Source organism: Athene noctua, chromosome 16, assembly GCF_965140245.1.
Source record: "Athene noctua chromosome 16, bAthNoc1.hap1.1, whole genome shotgun sequence".
NCBI lineage: Eukaryota > Metazoa > Chordata > Aves > Strigiformes > Strigidae > Athene > Athene noctua.
In genome coordinates, this window is record NC_134052.1 from 15,868,904 (window position 1) to 15,885,865 (window position 16,962).

At 43.5% G+C, this 16,962-nt stretch overlaps 1 protein-coding gene across 1 annotated transcript; it reads left to right on the forward strand.

Moving 5' to 3' along the window:
• Positions 1 to 211: 211 nt before the first annotated feature.
• On the forward strand, positions 212 to 15,014 carry ARFRP1 (ARF related protein 1). The gene is made up of 8 exons (XM_074920476.1): positions 212 to 332; positions 1,617 to 1,716; positions 2,092 to 2,179; positions 2,649 to 2,731; positions 3,218 to 3,299; positions 3,804 to 3,874; positions 10,088 to 10,188; positions 11,761 to 15,014. Exons 2-8 carry the CDS (start codon positions 1,624 to 1,626, stop codon positions 11,846 to 11,848), a joined length of 606 nt encoding a protein of 201 aa, XP_074776577.1. The 5' UTR covers positions 212 to 332; positions 1,617 to 1,623; the 3' UTR covers positions 11,849 to 15,014.
• The last annotated feature ends 1,948 nt before the right edge of the window (positions 15,015 to 16,962 follow it).

A 16,962-nucleotide genomic window follows, 5' to 3' on the forward strand; every position in this document is an offset into this window, starting at 1 on the left:
CTCACTTCCGGCCTCCGCCCCGCCCACTTCCGGCTTCCTCACAACGCGCTACGCCACTCAACCGCGAGCCTGCCCCCTCTACTGCGCCTGCGCACAAACGGGGGGGTGCCCTGCGGCGCTGGGCATTCTGGGAGTTGTAGTCCATCCGGCCCTGCCGCACCGCCCCCGCCGCGGCGCTAGAACTACATTTCCCAGAGTGCCGCGCGAGGGATGGCGCCGGCGGCCGGCGCCGGTGGGCAGCGTTGAGGCGCTGTGGCGGGAGGTGTCTGCGGTGCCTGGTGAGGGGCCGCGCGTTGCGGGCGCTGTCCTCCGCCTCCCGCGCTCGGACGACGGTAAGGGCCGCGGCGGGGGCTCGCGGGGCACGGCTGGGCTCGGGGCGGGCCTGCGAGGCGCCGCCGGCCCGGGACCTGGCCTGGGGCCGTGAGGGGGGAAATGGCGGTGAGGGTCGGTTTCTCCCTTGTCAGGATGCGGCAAGAGAAGGAAAGGGGAGGGTTCTTCCGCATCTAAAGGCAACGGACCGGTGGTTGGGCACGTCCAGGATCACTTGCCGGTCCGAAAGGGCAGAGGGCGGGCGGTTCGTCCCCAGCCTGCGGCCTCGATGCCTTCCCGGGAGAGCTGGAGGTGAAGCGTCCCCGCTCGCTCGGCGGGTGGATCCCCTGCTCCCCGAGGTGCCTCAGCTTGAGAAGTCCCTTACTTCTGGTCCAGAACACTTTTTTTTTTTCCCTTTAGGCAGTGTTGTTTGACTGCAAAGTGGTTATTTATCTGCACGCTTGCTCAAAGACTCTCTGAGTCTTTGCCTTCAGGTTCCCTTTGTCTCTATTTACACAGAGTTGTTGCAATGTTATGTGAGTCATCTGTAGCACTTGGTACCAATGCTTTTTGCATCTTATAAAATCTCTTGCCTTGTTTGTGCAAACCCAGCAACAAAAACCCCATGGGCTTCTGCACGCATTGGTGTTGCTTTGTCTGATTCTTAATCTTGTGGTTTTGGCTCATTAACTTACCTGTCTTGTGTTTGTGTCATTGTGAGATGACAGTATACTTGTATGGAGGATACAATAACAGAAGGTTGTTGCTGGATAAGGCTTAAATTAAGATAAGTAGGGGGATTTATGCGCCTTTAAGATACACTGCACTCGGTCCCATGATATTGTTATATGGATGGGGAACAAGGATGGGGGCACTGGCCTGTACGTTCTTGCTCAAAAGACCTATTGCTTGTGTTTGCATGAAGCTGACTTCATTTTCTCTGGGTCTTAAATGCACCACAAAAGATGTTCAAGCTCTTCTTTAGCTCTCCTTTAAGCCCCAAAGCAGACAGGACAGTTTTCAAATGAGGGTTGAGTTTGCAGTGGATGCTGGGCACTATGCGCAGAAACAGAGGTTAAGCTCTTTGGAAGAAAGTCCCTCACTTGTGCACATATGAAAATTTGATCTTGAGCTCTTTGCATGATCTCTCCTGGATCTGCGATTTGTCCTGGGATTGCCTAAATATGAGAGTTACTGATAAGAGAATAACGTCATTTATTTATCTGCTGTTGGGAAAAACTTGCGTTGTGGAGTGAGAGATTGGTGAAATGACTGGTTTGTTAATGACTTCCTGGTATTTGTTGCAGGAGCAGGATGTATACTCTGCTGTCTGGGCTCTATAAATACATGTTCCAGAGGGATGAGTACTGCATCTTGATCCTTGGTTTGGACAATGCTGGTAAAACCGTAAGTGCTGTTTATTACTGGTTACGCAGAAGGCACACGCAATTCTAAACATCTCCAAAGATAAAATTTCCAACAGACAAGGTCAGTCTGTATTGTGAGTTATTTTAGTGATGTCACACCAAAGAATCAACTTTTCCCTCTTAAATTTAGTATAAGCTTTCAGGGCTGTAGTTGAGGCTTTTTAATCCCATAATCACCCGTGATCCCTTCTTTCTTTGCTAAAATGGGGAACAAGAAAAGTGGTTTGTTCCAAGGTTAGGCAGGGCAGTGTCCGTTGGAGCAGGATTCTGCAGAAAAGAAAAGGCAGGTTTGGGTTAGGATTACCCCAGTCAGTAAAATATTTGAGAGTAAATACTTTTTCTTGTTCCTTTTCAGACCTTCCTTGAACAAACTAAAACTCGATTTAACAAGAACTACAAAGGGATGAGTTTGTCCAAAATCACAACCACTGTAGGCTTAAACAGTAAGTAAATCTGTCTGGGATTTTTTTTTCAGCTTTCCTGCACAGTTTCTTGTTTGAAATACTGAAGAATTGGCAAGGGCAAAATAGTTCCTGGAAGTAGAAATCATATCCCCCAATTCCTTATGTCTTTTTGTAGGAGAATAAAATGGGCTTTCTTAGCTTGTAATGAAAAAACCCTGGAGGCTTAAAAAAGCAAGTATCCCATTTCCATGTTACACTCAGAGATTAAACTAAATTTCCCTGTCATTCATTTGTTGGCCTGATTCTGGTATTATTTGCATTGATACAACTCTGATATTAGTGGTCACTCTGCGAAGGTATTGTTTTGTTGTGGAAAGTAGCCCCTATATGTGGTTTGTTCCTCTAGAGGACTGGCCTACCCCAGGTTTCTTAGGAGGGTGTGCAGATGGTGATGCTTTAGAGAACACCTTTAGTTTTCATTGCCTTGTCTTTTCTTCTTTCCCTCTAGTTGGTACTATTGACGTTGGCAAAACTCGGCTCATGTTCTGGGATCTTGGCGGACAGGAGGAACTGCAGTCTCTTTGGGACAAGGTTGGAGATTTTTGTTTGTTTGTTTTAGAAATGTTTTTGTCTCTTTTGGAATTGAAGCAATATGATCATTTAGTAATCGTACGAGCTTATTGGTAACTCTAGTATCAACACTTGCAGAGATTCAACTCAATCTGTGCAAGATTAGCAAAGATGATGCTTGCTATATGCATAGTTGTTTACAGGCAGCAATTACTAACCCATAGCTGAGGGTTGTGCCAGTAGAGATAAGGTTTTTGGGGGGACAGATAAACTTTTCCTCATGTTGTATTCAGTAGGTCTGCAAACAGAGCAGGCAGTGCATTCTGTGTGCCACCATTCTTCTCTCCAGACATATACTATGGAAACAGCTGCCTCTAGCTGGTTGATCTCTTCCACATGTATCAAAATTTTAATTAAAAAAAAAAAAAAAAGGGAAGAGGAACAAAAAGAAAGAGGAACAAATGGTCCTGGTGGATAGATACACTAACATCTGTGTGATCCTTCCAGTATTATGCTGAATCTCATGGGGTGATCTATGTGATTGACTCCACTGATGAGGAGAGGCTCTCAGAATCTAAAAGAGCTTTTGGTGAGTACGTTGTGCTTTACCTGTCCTGGGATTTCATGATGTATTGTGGCACAGTTCTCTCCTTCCTATCGTGTCTATTCCTGTGTCCTTGAAGTAAGCTGTGTGGCCTGCTGATGACACAACTGTAGTGCTTTTGAACTTTGGTGTTGAAGTCTGTCTTGTCTGTAACACAGGACTCAATTTTGTTACCTGTAACAACCTTAAATCTCTTTTTTGTGCTTATCCTAATGATTTTGAATTTTTTATTGCTTATTTTAGATTTTATCATCTCATTAATTCTCAGTAATGTGCTCGTTGATCAAAATGAAGTTAGGAGTTTGATCTGGGGAAAAAAAAAAAAATATTTGAAGAAAATAGGCCTGAAATGTTGTGTCAAATGAAACTGAAATGCAAGAAGGAGCCTCTTGCTTCATCCCTGTGTCCAGACGGTCTGTGTGGGGCATTTGCCTAACTTTATCATCCAGAACTGGCTAAACCTCTTGTTTTTGTTTCTGTGCTTTATAGAGAAGATGATTACCAGTGAAGCTCTGGAAGGGGTTCCCATTCTGGTGTTAGCTAACAAGCAGGATGTAGAGGTAAGATGATTGCAGATTTACTTCTTAAGTGAGCAGATAAATAACCCTTGGAAAGGTGAGCTCTGCATTCATCTAAATTTGTTTCATGTTCCTGGACTGATGCTGTGGCTCTTTCCCACTGCTGGAAATAATTGCTTTGAATTTTAACTTTTTTCTTTCTCTAACACTTTTCCAGTGGCATAAATGAGCTTACTACAGGCATGTCCATCTCGGGTGTTTTGAACTTTTTAGGTAAACGGAACAGATTATGGTGCGTGTTTCTTGTACCATGACTTGGTATCTGGATATTGTTTTTTTTCCTGTTTATTCAGAAAAAAAAATGTTTAGTGCACTTTGTTTATGCTGCTCTACTATTACCTGGGAACAGCCTAACAAATGTATGTGAAGCAATATCATCCTTTTCCCATAACCAGAGAAGATCTGTTCAGTGAAACATTTGGTTTGTCTTAGAGCATTCTGTCACTGACAGCAGTGAATGACAGGGAATGCTTTTGATAGGATAATTTGAATTTTTTTCTAGTTTATCCAGAACTGCAACACTCTTGTGTTTGGCAGTTAGTGGGCACTACAGCGTGACTGTTTAGGTCATGCATCCAGTGCAGTTCTCATCTCCCCCAGCATGGGAAAAAGGGAAGAGAGTGCCTAAAGTGGTTGTGGTACTTTCCATCTTTTCCTCCTCCTTGCCGTTCATTCTACATGGAATTCCAGTACTGCAGTTCGGGTGATTAATCTCTAGATGGAGCCAGAGACTGTCAGTAGAATTTGGAGCACTTGGCCCTGGCAGCTGTGATGGGAATCTTTCGAAATATGCGAATACTTCCCAGCATCTTCCCCTGGACTTTACACCTATCTCAGTGAGCACATTGTTGGGGAGACTTCCATAGAAATCGCTTTGGCTTTAAAGGAGGATTTGGTTATACTTCATCTGGACAACACAACAGATTTTTTTTTTTTTTTATGATTATAATATTATCTAGTCATAGAAATAAAAGAAATGTAGTTCCACTTAAAAGACAGCGTGAAATTGAGACAGAACTCTTGATTTATGGTCCTGACTTTGCTGTGGTGTCTGGTGTGTGGGGAAATTGACTGATTTTTCTGTGTGGAAACCAGAATATTAGTTCTCATGTTGCCATGCAGCACTACAGCTCTACAGCAGGGAGCAGTCTGCACTCTCGCCTCTCGCTGTTGAGAAGTAAGCTGTATGCAGTGACCTGGACAGCTGTTCCAATTTTCTTCATGGCTATATATGCATATTTTTTATGGGCATACTGCAGACACCAGCTCTTTTGGCACCCTGGCCAGACTACAGAAAAATGATTGAACAAGTGGACTTCTTTATACGACTAGAAATCGAGATATTTGGAACAGGCTCTCAAGATAATACTATGGCTCCTTGCCCCCTCTGGAGGGTCCAGGACCAGCCCACAGATTTAGTGCCTTTATGCAGTTGTAGAACTGTGACAAGAGATTAGCAAAACTCTAGCGACTGGAGGTATTTTAAAGAAATTTTTAAGAAATTCTGAAATTGTGTATTTAGAGGTCTACTCCTAGAGTATGATCTTGGGTATGGACGCAGGGCAAAGAGACATCAGTGCTATTAACAAAACATTAAAGGGACTGTAGCTTATTTTTCAATAATTATTCAGGTTCACTTAAGCAAGGTTTAGAAAACTAGAAGGCATGTTTCTCTTCCACTGATCTAGCAGAACTGAAGATCTCTGGAGGAAAATCAAACGTTATGGGATTGTCATGGGTAGAGATTTTTCTGCTCTGAATCTCCAGACATGTAATTGTAGTGAGGAATTCTCACCGGCATCCCTCAGCTGTTAATGTGGGTCATGGTAAGGGAGGTCAAGTAGGATATTAACCTTGCTGGTATTTGCTGACAAAAGATAATTCATGATGATTACATCTTTAAAGGCCAGCAGAAAACTTGTGGTGAAGTATATCAAAAGTGGTACATCTGACATAGATTAATTTTTTTAAAAATAGTTTACATTCCTCACAATAAGCTAACAAAAGTTCTGACTCAATTCCTGAAATGCCTGAAATTGCACAAACTGTGAGAACTTTTTGGCCCTGATGCTAAATTCGTTTCTAAAAAAGAACTCTGCTGTTAATATGACCCTGGGGTAAATCGCATCCACTCAGCACTGCCGAGCAGGAGTGGTGTTTGGTCATATCAGGAGATGAAATACAATCATAGATGGCAAAACACCAGTTCTAATATTGTCACAATAATATATATGACTTATTTTTTTTTGTACAAGGAGAATGCTCTGTGTTTAGCAGGGGCTTCAAAACTGGATCATTTCATAATTAATTAAAAGACTAGGTCCAATATGTGTTGTGGGAGGGAGTTTGTTGTGGTTTTTTTAAATGAACTATTGCTTTGTAGGGGAATTCGGTGTCTAATGCATAATAATCCATGTGCACTCCCTTTGAAGTCAGAATGCCACCTTTGGAAATATTAGGCAGTTTGGCTTACCTACTGTTTACTGCAGAAAAATCTGCAGAATAAGAATTTCTATTTGCTGCTTTCTGAGCGCAGTTGTTTAAAGGTTTATAAAAGGTATATTATATTTCTGAGCTGTACAGTGAATTGTTAAAACTTGAGGATAGAATGACTCATTTTGGAACGTGATTAAAAATACTGGAAAAACTGAGCTGAAAAAACAGCATATGAAAATAACTGGGTGTTGTGTGAAGTCACTGGGAGGAAGTTTTGCCTTCCTAATCTTAAAATAAATTTTAGAAATTTAATTTGAAATCTCTGGAATGTTTGAAAGCCTTCCCGTGTCTTTGGAAAATGAGAGGACTTATGCTGAGTAGCAGCATATATTTGATGACTCACAGTGTTACCTGTTTTCCACGCAGTTGTTAGAAAATAGGCATTCTGCGTGACAGCCGTTCTGATTTCCAACTTAAGAAATACCACAGCTTCCCTGGAAAATTAGTTTTAATTTGAATAAGCTTGTAAAAAAAAAAAAAAAAGCACCAGACAATAGGTCAGATTGGTTAGACTTGTTTATTAAATAGTTTTATTTAGGCTGTCCGCCTTCCTGTTGTTTCTGGTGTAATCAATCCTGCTGACTGATTACTCTTGAGATGGCTGACAAGCCTGTGCTTCAGGATTTTTCTTGACAGAAGATCAAGCAACAGCACTGTCTTTCCTGCAGTGGATTTGGCACATGGATAAAGACTACAATGCAACCTTTTTTGCCAAAACCAGCCACTCGTGCTTTTCTGAGGTGACTCCAGAAATGGAGCCTGTATTTCAGGTTTTTTCTAGGTGTACCATTCTCAAGCCTTCGTTTGGGGAATGCTGTCCTGAACCCTCCCTAAAAAGAATTTGGTTGTGCAGGCAGGTCAGTCCTGGCTAGATTATGCCTTAAAGAGCCTTCACGAAAAGCTGGTTTACAGTGCATTCTTTTGGGGAAGTTGAGATAGAAATATCATTTGTCGAGTTGTATGAGCTTCCTCTGAAGCGTATGGTAGATAACATCACTCCAGAAAGGTCGCTTGTGGATTTTATTATTGTAATGGTAGACTGTTTGTGTGATCACAAATCCAGCTTCCCCTTGGTTTATGTGGTTTCAGTTGAGAAGCAAAACATGTCTATAAACAAGTGTCTTGTAGATAGGGAGGTGGAAAAGAGAGGAACTTAGAAGCCGCAGCTGACATTTTCTCCTGAGCACGAGAAGCTCGTGCCCCTCGTTGAAGTGATGGGTGATCTGCCTCACCCTCTGCCACGAGACGAGATTCCAGTTGGGGCTTCTCCTTGAACACTAACCCAAGGCTTCCCTGAACTGATAGCTCGGTGTTCTCCCCTCCGCCGCGTTACCGTGCGTCAGCCCCAGGGGAAAAGGACGTTCCCCAAACCAGGTGCGATGCGGTGACATCCTACTGTGAACAGTGTCAATGGTGCAGGGGCTCCTCAGAAGCAAAACTCCGGCAGATTTCTGTGGAGAGCAACGGCTGGACAGCTTTGTGGAAGTTAGGGCAGGCCACGATTATACCAGAGGATGAGAAAGGGAGGGGATTATAAAGGATTATAATAACTAGAGCAGTTGTATGCTGCGCTGGGAAAAGTGGACTTCACAAAGGCTTCGGAGATGGCCAAGGTGTAGGAGGTGGATTTCTCTCAAATTTATTTTAAAAAGATTTAAAAATATATCATCATTTAGAAAAGGCAAAATTATTATGATAATAAACTGTGATAAGCTTAAAGAAATGTTCGTTCACTTTCAGCTGCCTTGGGATTTAACCCTCCTGCTGCCAAGTCTCATTTGCCCAAAAAAAAAGGAACCATGTGGAAAATAGCTCAAATTATTGCCATGCAGCTCCTTTTCCTTCCCAGTTGTTGGGTAACTGACTTGTCTAGAGCTTTGACTTAAATCAAGAGGCAGTCACACCCGCCTTTCTTATTTGGCCATGAGCATCATACCAAAACTAAAGTAGCATCTTTTACAAACTGGTAGAGAATGGTTGTTTGGTAGTAATCTCTTGCACATCTGCCAGACCTACTGGTATGAATTCCAACTCCCAAGTTCAGTCTGACTCCCTCTAAAGTTAGTGTTTGATTTTTATTTTTTAAATTTTTTTTTAATTACTTAACTGTTTATCCTGGGAATGACAGCTCATCTTTATGAGCTGTAGGTTTTTCATTCAGCAGAAATCCTGAAGTAAGTTGTTAGGGCTCTGGTGCAATGAAGTAAATAACATTTCTGGATACAGTTTCCAGCTCACTGATTGAACTGCAAGTCTGAAATGCAACTTAGGTCATAAGAAAGTACAGTCATCGCAAGTTGCACAATTAATGGATTCTAGGCATTTCACAGTGGAAAATCACAAGTCTGGATTCAAGGGTGTTGGGTGAATCAGGTGCCTTTAAACTCCTCTCAAGCCACTTCTTAAGAATCTTTCTTATTTATAAGCATTGAAACGTGCTTGTTTGTCATGGTCATCCCCACAACAGCTTCCCGTATTTAATTTCTCCAGAACCAGTATTTTGCAAAATGGATAACTGGTATCATTAATTTTCATCTTTCTGCTAAGTTAAAGCCCAGACTTGCAGAAGACTGAATTCCTGTTTGCAGATAGTCTGTGCTTTCACAGTGTACATACACTTGGACTAATCCTCAAGACTCACAATGGTCCAGTTTGACATTTTGAGTAAACGCTTGCCCAAAACAGGTATTTGTGCCTCACTGAAGGTTCAGAATGTCTTTGCAGGAAGAGGAAGAAGCCTGGGCTTGTGGCCAGCTAAAGTGCTTAAAAGCCTTGTCCAAGGCTTCCGAGGAAAAAGTGAGTTCTGAGATCAGGAAAGGGTTTAAAGCTGATGGTTTTTCTTGTACCTGCTTCCCGTGCTCAGGGAGGAGGATGCAAGTCTGGGTTTCAGTAGGGCAGGTTTACTTTTGTTGTAACTCTTAAGAATAAAATCTGTTGTGGTAAGACGGTGATTTCTGTCAGGAAAATAATCCACTGGTTTATTAGGGGGGCTTTATTTGTGGGTTTTAAAACCACTTCCCAGCAGTCTCCTAGCAGCCTTACAGAAGTGCAAGACCTGATGGTGATGAAGAACAGAGTGACACCAGGCATCAGAAAATGTGCTGCCTTCAGTGCTGTCAGCACTTTCTCCTGCGTGCAAAGCGCCAGCAGACAAGTCCAGAGCAGCCATGCCTTGAATGTCAAGGAATGTCCTGAGACCTTGGGAAAAAATCCCATCCAAGCCATTTTCTGAGAGTGAGCATACAGGGAAACTTGATCCAGGCCATTGGCAAAGAGTCAGCTACAGGAACGGGCTTGTGTGGGACGGTGGCAGCTACGCCGCTTGAGGAAGATGCGCTCTTGTCATCTCCTGGTGCACAGACCTTGTGGGTGGTGCTCGGGGCAGGCTGGAGGGAGCATCCCGAGCAGTGCAGGCTGTGCTCCTTTTCATGACTCGATTTGCTTCGAAGCATCTTGAGGATCAGGGAGGTGAGGCACTGTGTGAAGATAACATTCCCTTTGGTGAAAAAAGAGTATGTTCGTTTTTTTGGGGGGACTGTAAAGAAGCGGATTTGCCGTGTTGGTGGGTGAGGGGGGTTTAACCTAACAGTGCCGTGCCATCCTGACTGAAGCGGAGCTCTGCATGGGGTAGGATTCGTGTTGGAAGAAGGTCACCATCTCTTGTAGCATAGACAGCAAGCTCTTTGCTTTCCCTTGCAGACTTGCCTGTCAATACCCGACATCAAGACAGCATTCAGTGACTGCATCAACAAAATTGGGAAGAGAGACTGCCTGACACAAGCCTGCTCTGCTCTTACTGGGTAAGTACGAGAGTGGATGGTGTTCTGGGTAACTGAACAGCTGCAGAGTGTCACACAGGCAGAGCAGCACTGTGGGATTTAATAACCCCTGAAAGGGAGCTGTGCTTCCTTCCCAGCACTGACAGATACTTGTCTGTGAACCTTGGACTTGCACCAGGTCTGTAATTTCATCTGTAAAATCCCGCCTGTGAAAACACGATGAAAATGTTCTGCTGGCTGAGAGCAGCGGGACTCGGCAACATATGGAGCTGTCGATTCTTGTCCTTTATTCTGTGATCTTTCCTTCTCTGTACACAATAATCTGTGCAGTTTTTGGCTTGCTGCTGCTCCTGGCTTTTATGTAAGAAGTCAGCTGAAAACATAGCTGTTTGTGACACTGCCAGAGAAATGAGTGGTGGTTCCATTGCTGGCGGCATAATTATGCTCTTGCTTTCGTATTTTTTGGCATGCAAATGAGCTTTGTGATGTAGATAATATAACAGTCTCCAGGAGCGTTCTTACACTGGGGACGCCTGTGGTTTAGGATACAATGGCTGGAACAGACCAAAACTTGGGAGGTTGTGATTCTTCTTCAGGCCTACACGGCTGCAGGCTGTGACCTTGACCAACCCCCTAGGTTCCTGATACCTTGGCATCACTATTGCACATGGAGTCTTGCGATACTTTGGTTACACTTTCAGTTCTTTGAGTGAAAAGTGCTATTTGGCACAAGTCAAAAGTACTATTCCAGATGGCTAGAAGTACTCCTGTCTGAATTGCTGTCTGTACTGAATCCAGAGCTTTTGGGATTTCTTCTTTTTTTTTTTTTTTTTAATCTAGCAATAAATCTGTATTATTATACAAGCTACTCCAAAGAATAAAAAAAGCTTCTTAAACCATGAGAAAAATCCCTGTTGTCCGCATTGCTAAGAAATTCCATTAAGCGGATGAATGACCACAAGAACAATGGTTAAGCACTGACTGGAAGAGAAGTATTAGATAATAATCCTATGAACTACAACCTTTTCAATTGTTGTGGGTTTTGTACAAACACTTTTAGTTTTGATTTGTGTGGAATTTCCTTTCAAAATTCCAGTTTGAGTTTGCACTAAAAAATTTGTGGAAGTCCTGGCTGGGAAACTGTGCAGACCCCAGTGATTTGGTGACTTACTTGGCAGCCCCCAGCACAGATGATTACAGAAAGTTGGAGCCAGGATTGGAAGATCTGATACAACCAGACTGAGACTTATAAAATAACCTCAAACCAGATGTAAAGTGATTTGGTGCTTGTTCATCCTGAGGTTTCCACAGAGTCGATGACTAACTACATTGGATGTAGACTTGTACAGACACCAGAAAACTAAAGGATGGAGTTTACATGCTGAATTAAAAGAAATCAGATTCTCATAAACACAAACAATGGAGAACTAAGATAAAAATGCCAATAAATAACTGCAGGGCAGAGCCCCTCGCTTGCTCTTGTAAAGGTTCGGTTAGGGACTACAGGAGCTGTGTTTTTGTTCTTGGTTTCTTTGTTGGGTTTTTGTTTGTTTGGGTTTTTTTTTTTAAAATCTTGTCTACTTATTTCCTTAGCAAAGGAGTTAACGAGGGAATTGAATGGATGGTGAAGTGCGTGGTGAGGAATATTCACCGGCCCCCAAGAAAGAAGGACATCACGTAAGAATTTCAAGGCAGCCAAGGAACGGACAGTCTCTTTCCACACAGATTTGTGTTCCCTTTACAGAAGGCGGTCCACTGGATTCCTATTACACCTGATTCTTTCCTGAGTTTGGAGACAAACGTTCTCTTTCTGTGTCTAAAAAAACTTGGCAAAGGATTCCAACTGGGTGGGGGGTGGGAATCTTTTACATTAAGTATTAAGCTGTTGGCCTGGGAGCACAGACCAAGTGGCAATCTACACTTTGTTGCAGGTGCAAAGGACTTAATTTTCTACTGTATTATTTTGTGATTTTTGGTTCGTTAGTCTAACGGGCTAGAGGCCAGTGACATGAAGGAACTCCTGAAGGAACTGTGTAGGTGAATATGAGAGGGGAGGGAGAGCCTGGGCAATGGCTGTCCCTCCTAACTGAGAAGATCCCTTGCTGCTCCAGCCCCGTGGTTACTACAGGTGGTGTTACTGGCCCTGGTATGCTGCAGGTTGTATAATGGGGAGAGACAGTTGATTAGAATTTTTCAGTCGGCGTGTTGATTTGTAACTTTTCCCTGTGGTAAGTGCAGATGTGGAAGCCAGCAGCTGCGCAGTGGTACGCTGTTTATAACGGATATTCTTAACGGGACATGAACTCCAGCAGCACTGCCTTGCTTTGACTGCCAGTCTCGCTGTTGTGCATTCTCTTCAATCATAAGAATAACTGGTATCTTCTGTAACTGGAATGAATCGAGGCCCTCTCTGTGATCTTTCTAAGCTGAAAGTTGAACCTCTAGGCAGGGTGAAATCGGTATGCAATAAACCTTCCTACTTCTTTGAACTCCTCTTGCTGAAACAACTGATGCCCGGAAATAATGGTCCTTAGCCCTCTAGTTTTTTTGAAATGCAAGAAAGAACAGAAAGGCAGATCGCCAAGACAGATAGTGCTCACTTCTTATGTAGCCTACCTAGCTAGTAGTTCTGCTGACGTATCCCTAACATTTTCCAGATACCTCTTTTTACGTGTGTTTTTACAGTGGTTTGGCAGCGGGCGTTGCTCTTTGCACGTTTTAGCTACTCCTGGCACTGGTGACTGTTACGTGTTTGCTCACGTATCTAGGAGGACATTATTCAAGCTCTATTTGAGCAAGTTAGTAGTGTTTGTTTAAAGGTGTTATTTGGCATCTGTCAGAGAACTTTCTGCTAAATTTGCTGCAGGTAGCTCATGGTTTTTTTGTTTTTTTTTTAAATGAGAGAACGTAATTCATTCCCTCACATTTGGGTCAGAGCGTGAGGGCAGCTGTGCACATGAAGTCAGTGGAAATAATTTCATACTAAAAAGCAGAATCTTCCCTCTCAGTGACTCTGGGATAGGAGAAGGCTGCACAATCTGTCAGATAAGGTATCCAATCCCTCTCAATTACGTGGTGTTGTTAGAACAGCTGCTATAATCCAGTGTTGTGTTTGAATTTGAATGGTGCCAACATCAGCACTGTGTCCCAAAGATTTAAACTGTAGTAGGTCTAACTCAGACACCAGAGATATCATTAGGCTCCTTCAGTCCGAGAGACCCATCTCAGGTTTCTTACACACCCTGTGACTGTAGAGGATCCCTTGAAGATCACTCGCCCACTGTAAGATGTTGGAACCTTCTCTCGGTGCTGCATGTGATGGAGGGCTGAGAGTTTCAAGTGTGCAAACGTGTTGGATACCCAGTGGCCATGGATTAGAAGGGAAATCTCTCTCTCTTTGCCATCTTTGAAAGTATTTTCAAGGTATCTCTGTGGTCCTGGCTCTCGTTTCAGTTGTCAGGGTTGGCGCTGAAGATGTAAAACAGTGACTGGTGGACAAAAGTACCTTGCTGAGAGACAAAACACTTCAGTCAAGTAAATTGAAATGGGACACCAGGGGGTTTCCAAGCTTTCCACATACTCTCCCTCAGATCTCTCCCTATTCCCTAAGACACCAGGGAGGTAAAAAACAGTTTTGAGCTCGAGGCCAGAGTTGTTCTCACAAGTTCCTAGACACAAAGACTGCTTTGTGGCACATGTCAGCAGGAGGTCTTAAATTAAAGCAATGTTTTGACTTCAGAATTCTGAGTTCTCAAGAGTGGGAGAATCTTTCACTCAAAGGTGTCGGCTGCAACGTGTAAGTATGAGCATGCTCTGATGCCCACAAAAAAATCAGGGAGGATTTCTCTGAAACGGGGAGTGAAAAGTTCAATTGTTCAGAGTGAGCTTCGAGAGCAGCAACAGTGGATACTTGATGGGGCACACAAATGCAGCTGCTTGGCTCCCAAAGCCTGTTTTAGGAAAGAGCTTTGCAGTCAGGTTTTTCCACTGTTACAGATAAAGCACCTGCCTGATACTGCTGAAAGATTTCCCAAGTGCCGGGGAAGCCCAGCAAGTAAACAGTCCAGACAACTGTTGAATTGCTTCGGTGCGTCCTCCACGCTGCAGCATGACTGCAGTGAAGAAATCCAGCTTGATCAGCTGTCAGGGGCAAGGTAAAGATCTTGCAGTGCAAGCACAGCCTGGACTTGGATTTTGCTGAGCGTGTACCACAGGCGGTTACTTTACAGGGAGCCCAGAGACAGTGGCGTGGTGCTAAGCCAGCTGGGGTTTTCACTGCATCTGCTCCGCGTGGTCATAAATATCTGCGTGAGGACACTGATAACTTCCTCCTTCAGCTGCTTTTATTGCAGCTTCAGTCTCTAAGCAGGTCTATTCTGCTCCTGCTGCCTCACTACAGACCAGCGCGATAGGACTAAACTGACATGGAAAAGCATTCTGAAAAGGGAGGGTGGTCAGTGCCTAAGCTCCACTAAACAAAAATCCCACTGGGATAGTCTAAGATGATACACTCGTAGCTGACAACTTATGCTTTGATCAAGAATTTATCATATTTTAGCCTCGTGCTTTATTTAAGTCCTTACAGGAAGCACAGGCTTTTATTTAAAATGTTTTTCCGTTGCAAGTGACCCCCCTGCAAGACCTCGGCCAAAATGAGGATGCTCGAGTAGTTCACATGTAATCAGTTTTTCAGACTTTTTGATACATTTGAGATAGACCTGGTTTGTCTGTGCCTGTTTATAGCACTTTTATTTCTCTGAAAAGCTGCTTTATCTTCCCAAGGTGAAACAGATTCATCATCCACACTTGGTAATCCCTTTTTCCCTTAGCATGTTTTACACTGAGTTAAAGCAAAGTGTCCAATAATCATGGTAGTTATTCTATTTGCCGCCTTTGAACATTGGCAGAAGATTAACTTTCACCCATCTGGAATTTCCCTGCTATGCAAACATTTATTAGCTGTTAGCGGTGGGAGGCAAAAGCGTTCCTTAAAAAAAAAAAAAAACCAAACCCAAACCACCCACCCAAAACGTTTCTAATGTTTTTGAGTACTCTATGGATCACAGTGCTGTCCACGTGGTGACAATTTCATCTTCGTTTGGAACTGTGGAAGGACATGGAGTAGCTGAGTTCCAGCACTTTCTGCTGGTACTACCTCATCCTGTCCCATCCTTGCTGTGGTGGCCTGATGGCCTGTTTCTTAGTGATGCTGATTTACCCCACTCACCGTGACATCCCGGCCCAGGGAACTGGGGGAGATACCAGGACAAATCAGACCCAGCTTCACGTGAAGTCCAGCATCTTATTTAAGGCTCCATCCGTTTCGGAGCACAGTGAAGAAGCAAGCAGAAGGCACGTCTGGGGAATGTGCTGCCAACCATCCTTCCTACTCTGCTGACTTGAAATCAGCCTGTAACAGAGAAGTGGATTTAATATCCTTTCCAGTGCTGTAGGGTTGTTTTACTCAAGCCATTTTTTAGTCTCTTCTTCCTTAGAATATTATTTCTGTACTGCTGTCACATCCTATAACATCATTTGTACACCAGCAGGTCCAGCACACCTGTCAGTTCATTTAAGGTAAGGGCCTGCTGTTACACATCACAGATAGCAATCTCCAGATAAAGGGCACTTCACTGCAAGGCTGGAAGTTTGCTTCTCCTCAGCAATGATGTTTTAGCTGGGCATGAGACTCGGCTTAGTCATGGTTTCCAGAAGTGCATGCTCATGAGTAACTATGAGGTACCACTGTGGGTTTGGAAAATGGAAGGTTACAACAGTTCTCAGCTAAAACCTGGATTAAAGTACTTGAAGGTTTCTGAATTGGTTTAGGCATTTCATTATCTTTTGTAACAGTATCCTGGAACTTCTAGAATGATCTGTGAAGAAAGGCAGAGTGGTGCTGTCACAGCCTTGACCATTATCCCTTTAAATTAAACAAAATCTGATTAGTGTAGGTAGTAACTGACTGGCAGCCACAAACAGAAGTGTCCAACCTAAAGGAAAGTGGGCTCTAGCTCTGCTCATGCTCCTCAGCTTTTACCTAAAGAAGCATCACAGACTGTGTTTGCCTTCAGTCTTGGGACCGTTTTCAGAGACTGAAAGAAATTACTCCCAGGTTTGTGTTTGTCTGTAGGTTTCCCAGGAGCAATTTGGACAAGCAAAAAAAAAAAAAAGTCTGAGTTGACCCTGCCCCAGAGACAGGTTAGAGAGTGGATGCCGTCTCAAAAATCCCTTTTGGCACAGTTTTCTAATAAAATTTGGCTCAGATCTGTCTCCAGGAAGAGGCAGGGAGAGGTGGGATGAGCCTTTGCCCTCTGCAGAGCTCTCCTCAGGACAAAGGATACCAGAGAAACTAGAGCAGGTGCTTTTCTTTTCACACTGGAATTTTATACAGCTTGGAAATCCCACGTGAAACATTCCTGGTGTATATATTTTGTTTGATGGACCTCGGGCATTTCCTGCAGCATTGCCCTTTGGTTTTGTTTCTTCTTTGCTTCTGAAACCCCTTAAAGAATCGTTTTGTCTGCTCCTCTGGTAAAACCAGCTTGCATGACAACTGTCGGGGCTTTCCATTCGTTTCGCTGCACACACTCAGGCTTTTTTTCTATCCCAACCCACTTCATGAGGATCTAGTCCCAGCTGTCAGCAGTGCCTGCTCTCATACAACTTAAACCTGATCACAAGCCGTCACCCGTGACGCCCGTTACCTCAGAAGGGAGCACTGATTAAATTTGCCAATGAAAGAAAAATTGGTATTAAAAGCAGTCAGAACCTCATGTAGGAAAATGACAGGAC

What these genes read in the sequence shown, in the direction of transcription:
- ARFRP1 (XM_074920476.1), top strand. Translation starts at nt 1,624, where the DNA reads ATGTATACTCTGCTGTCTGGGCTCTATAAATACATGTTCCAGAGGGAT. An exon ending in TGCAGTCTCTTTGGGACAAG is followed by an intron (nt 2,732 to 3,217) that starts GTTGGAGATTTT and finishes TGATCCTTCCAG; the next exon opens with TATTATGCTGAATCTCATGG. An exon ending in AGAATCTAAAAGAGCTTTTG is followed by an intron (nt 3,300 to 3,803) that starts GTGAGTACGTTG and finishes TGTGCTTTATAG; the next exon opens with AGAAGATGATTACCAGTGAA.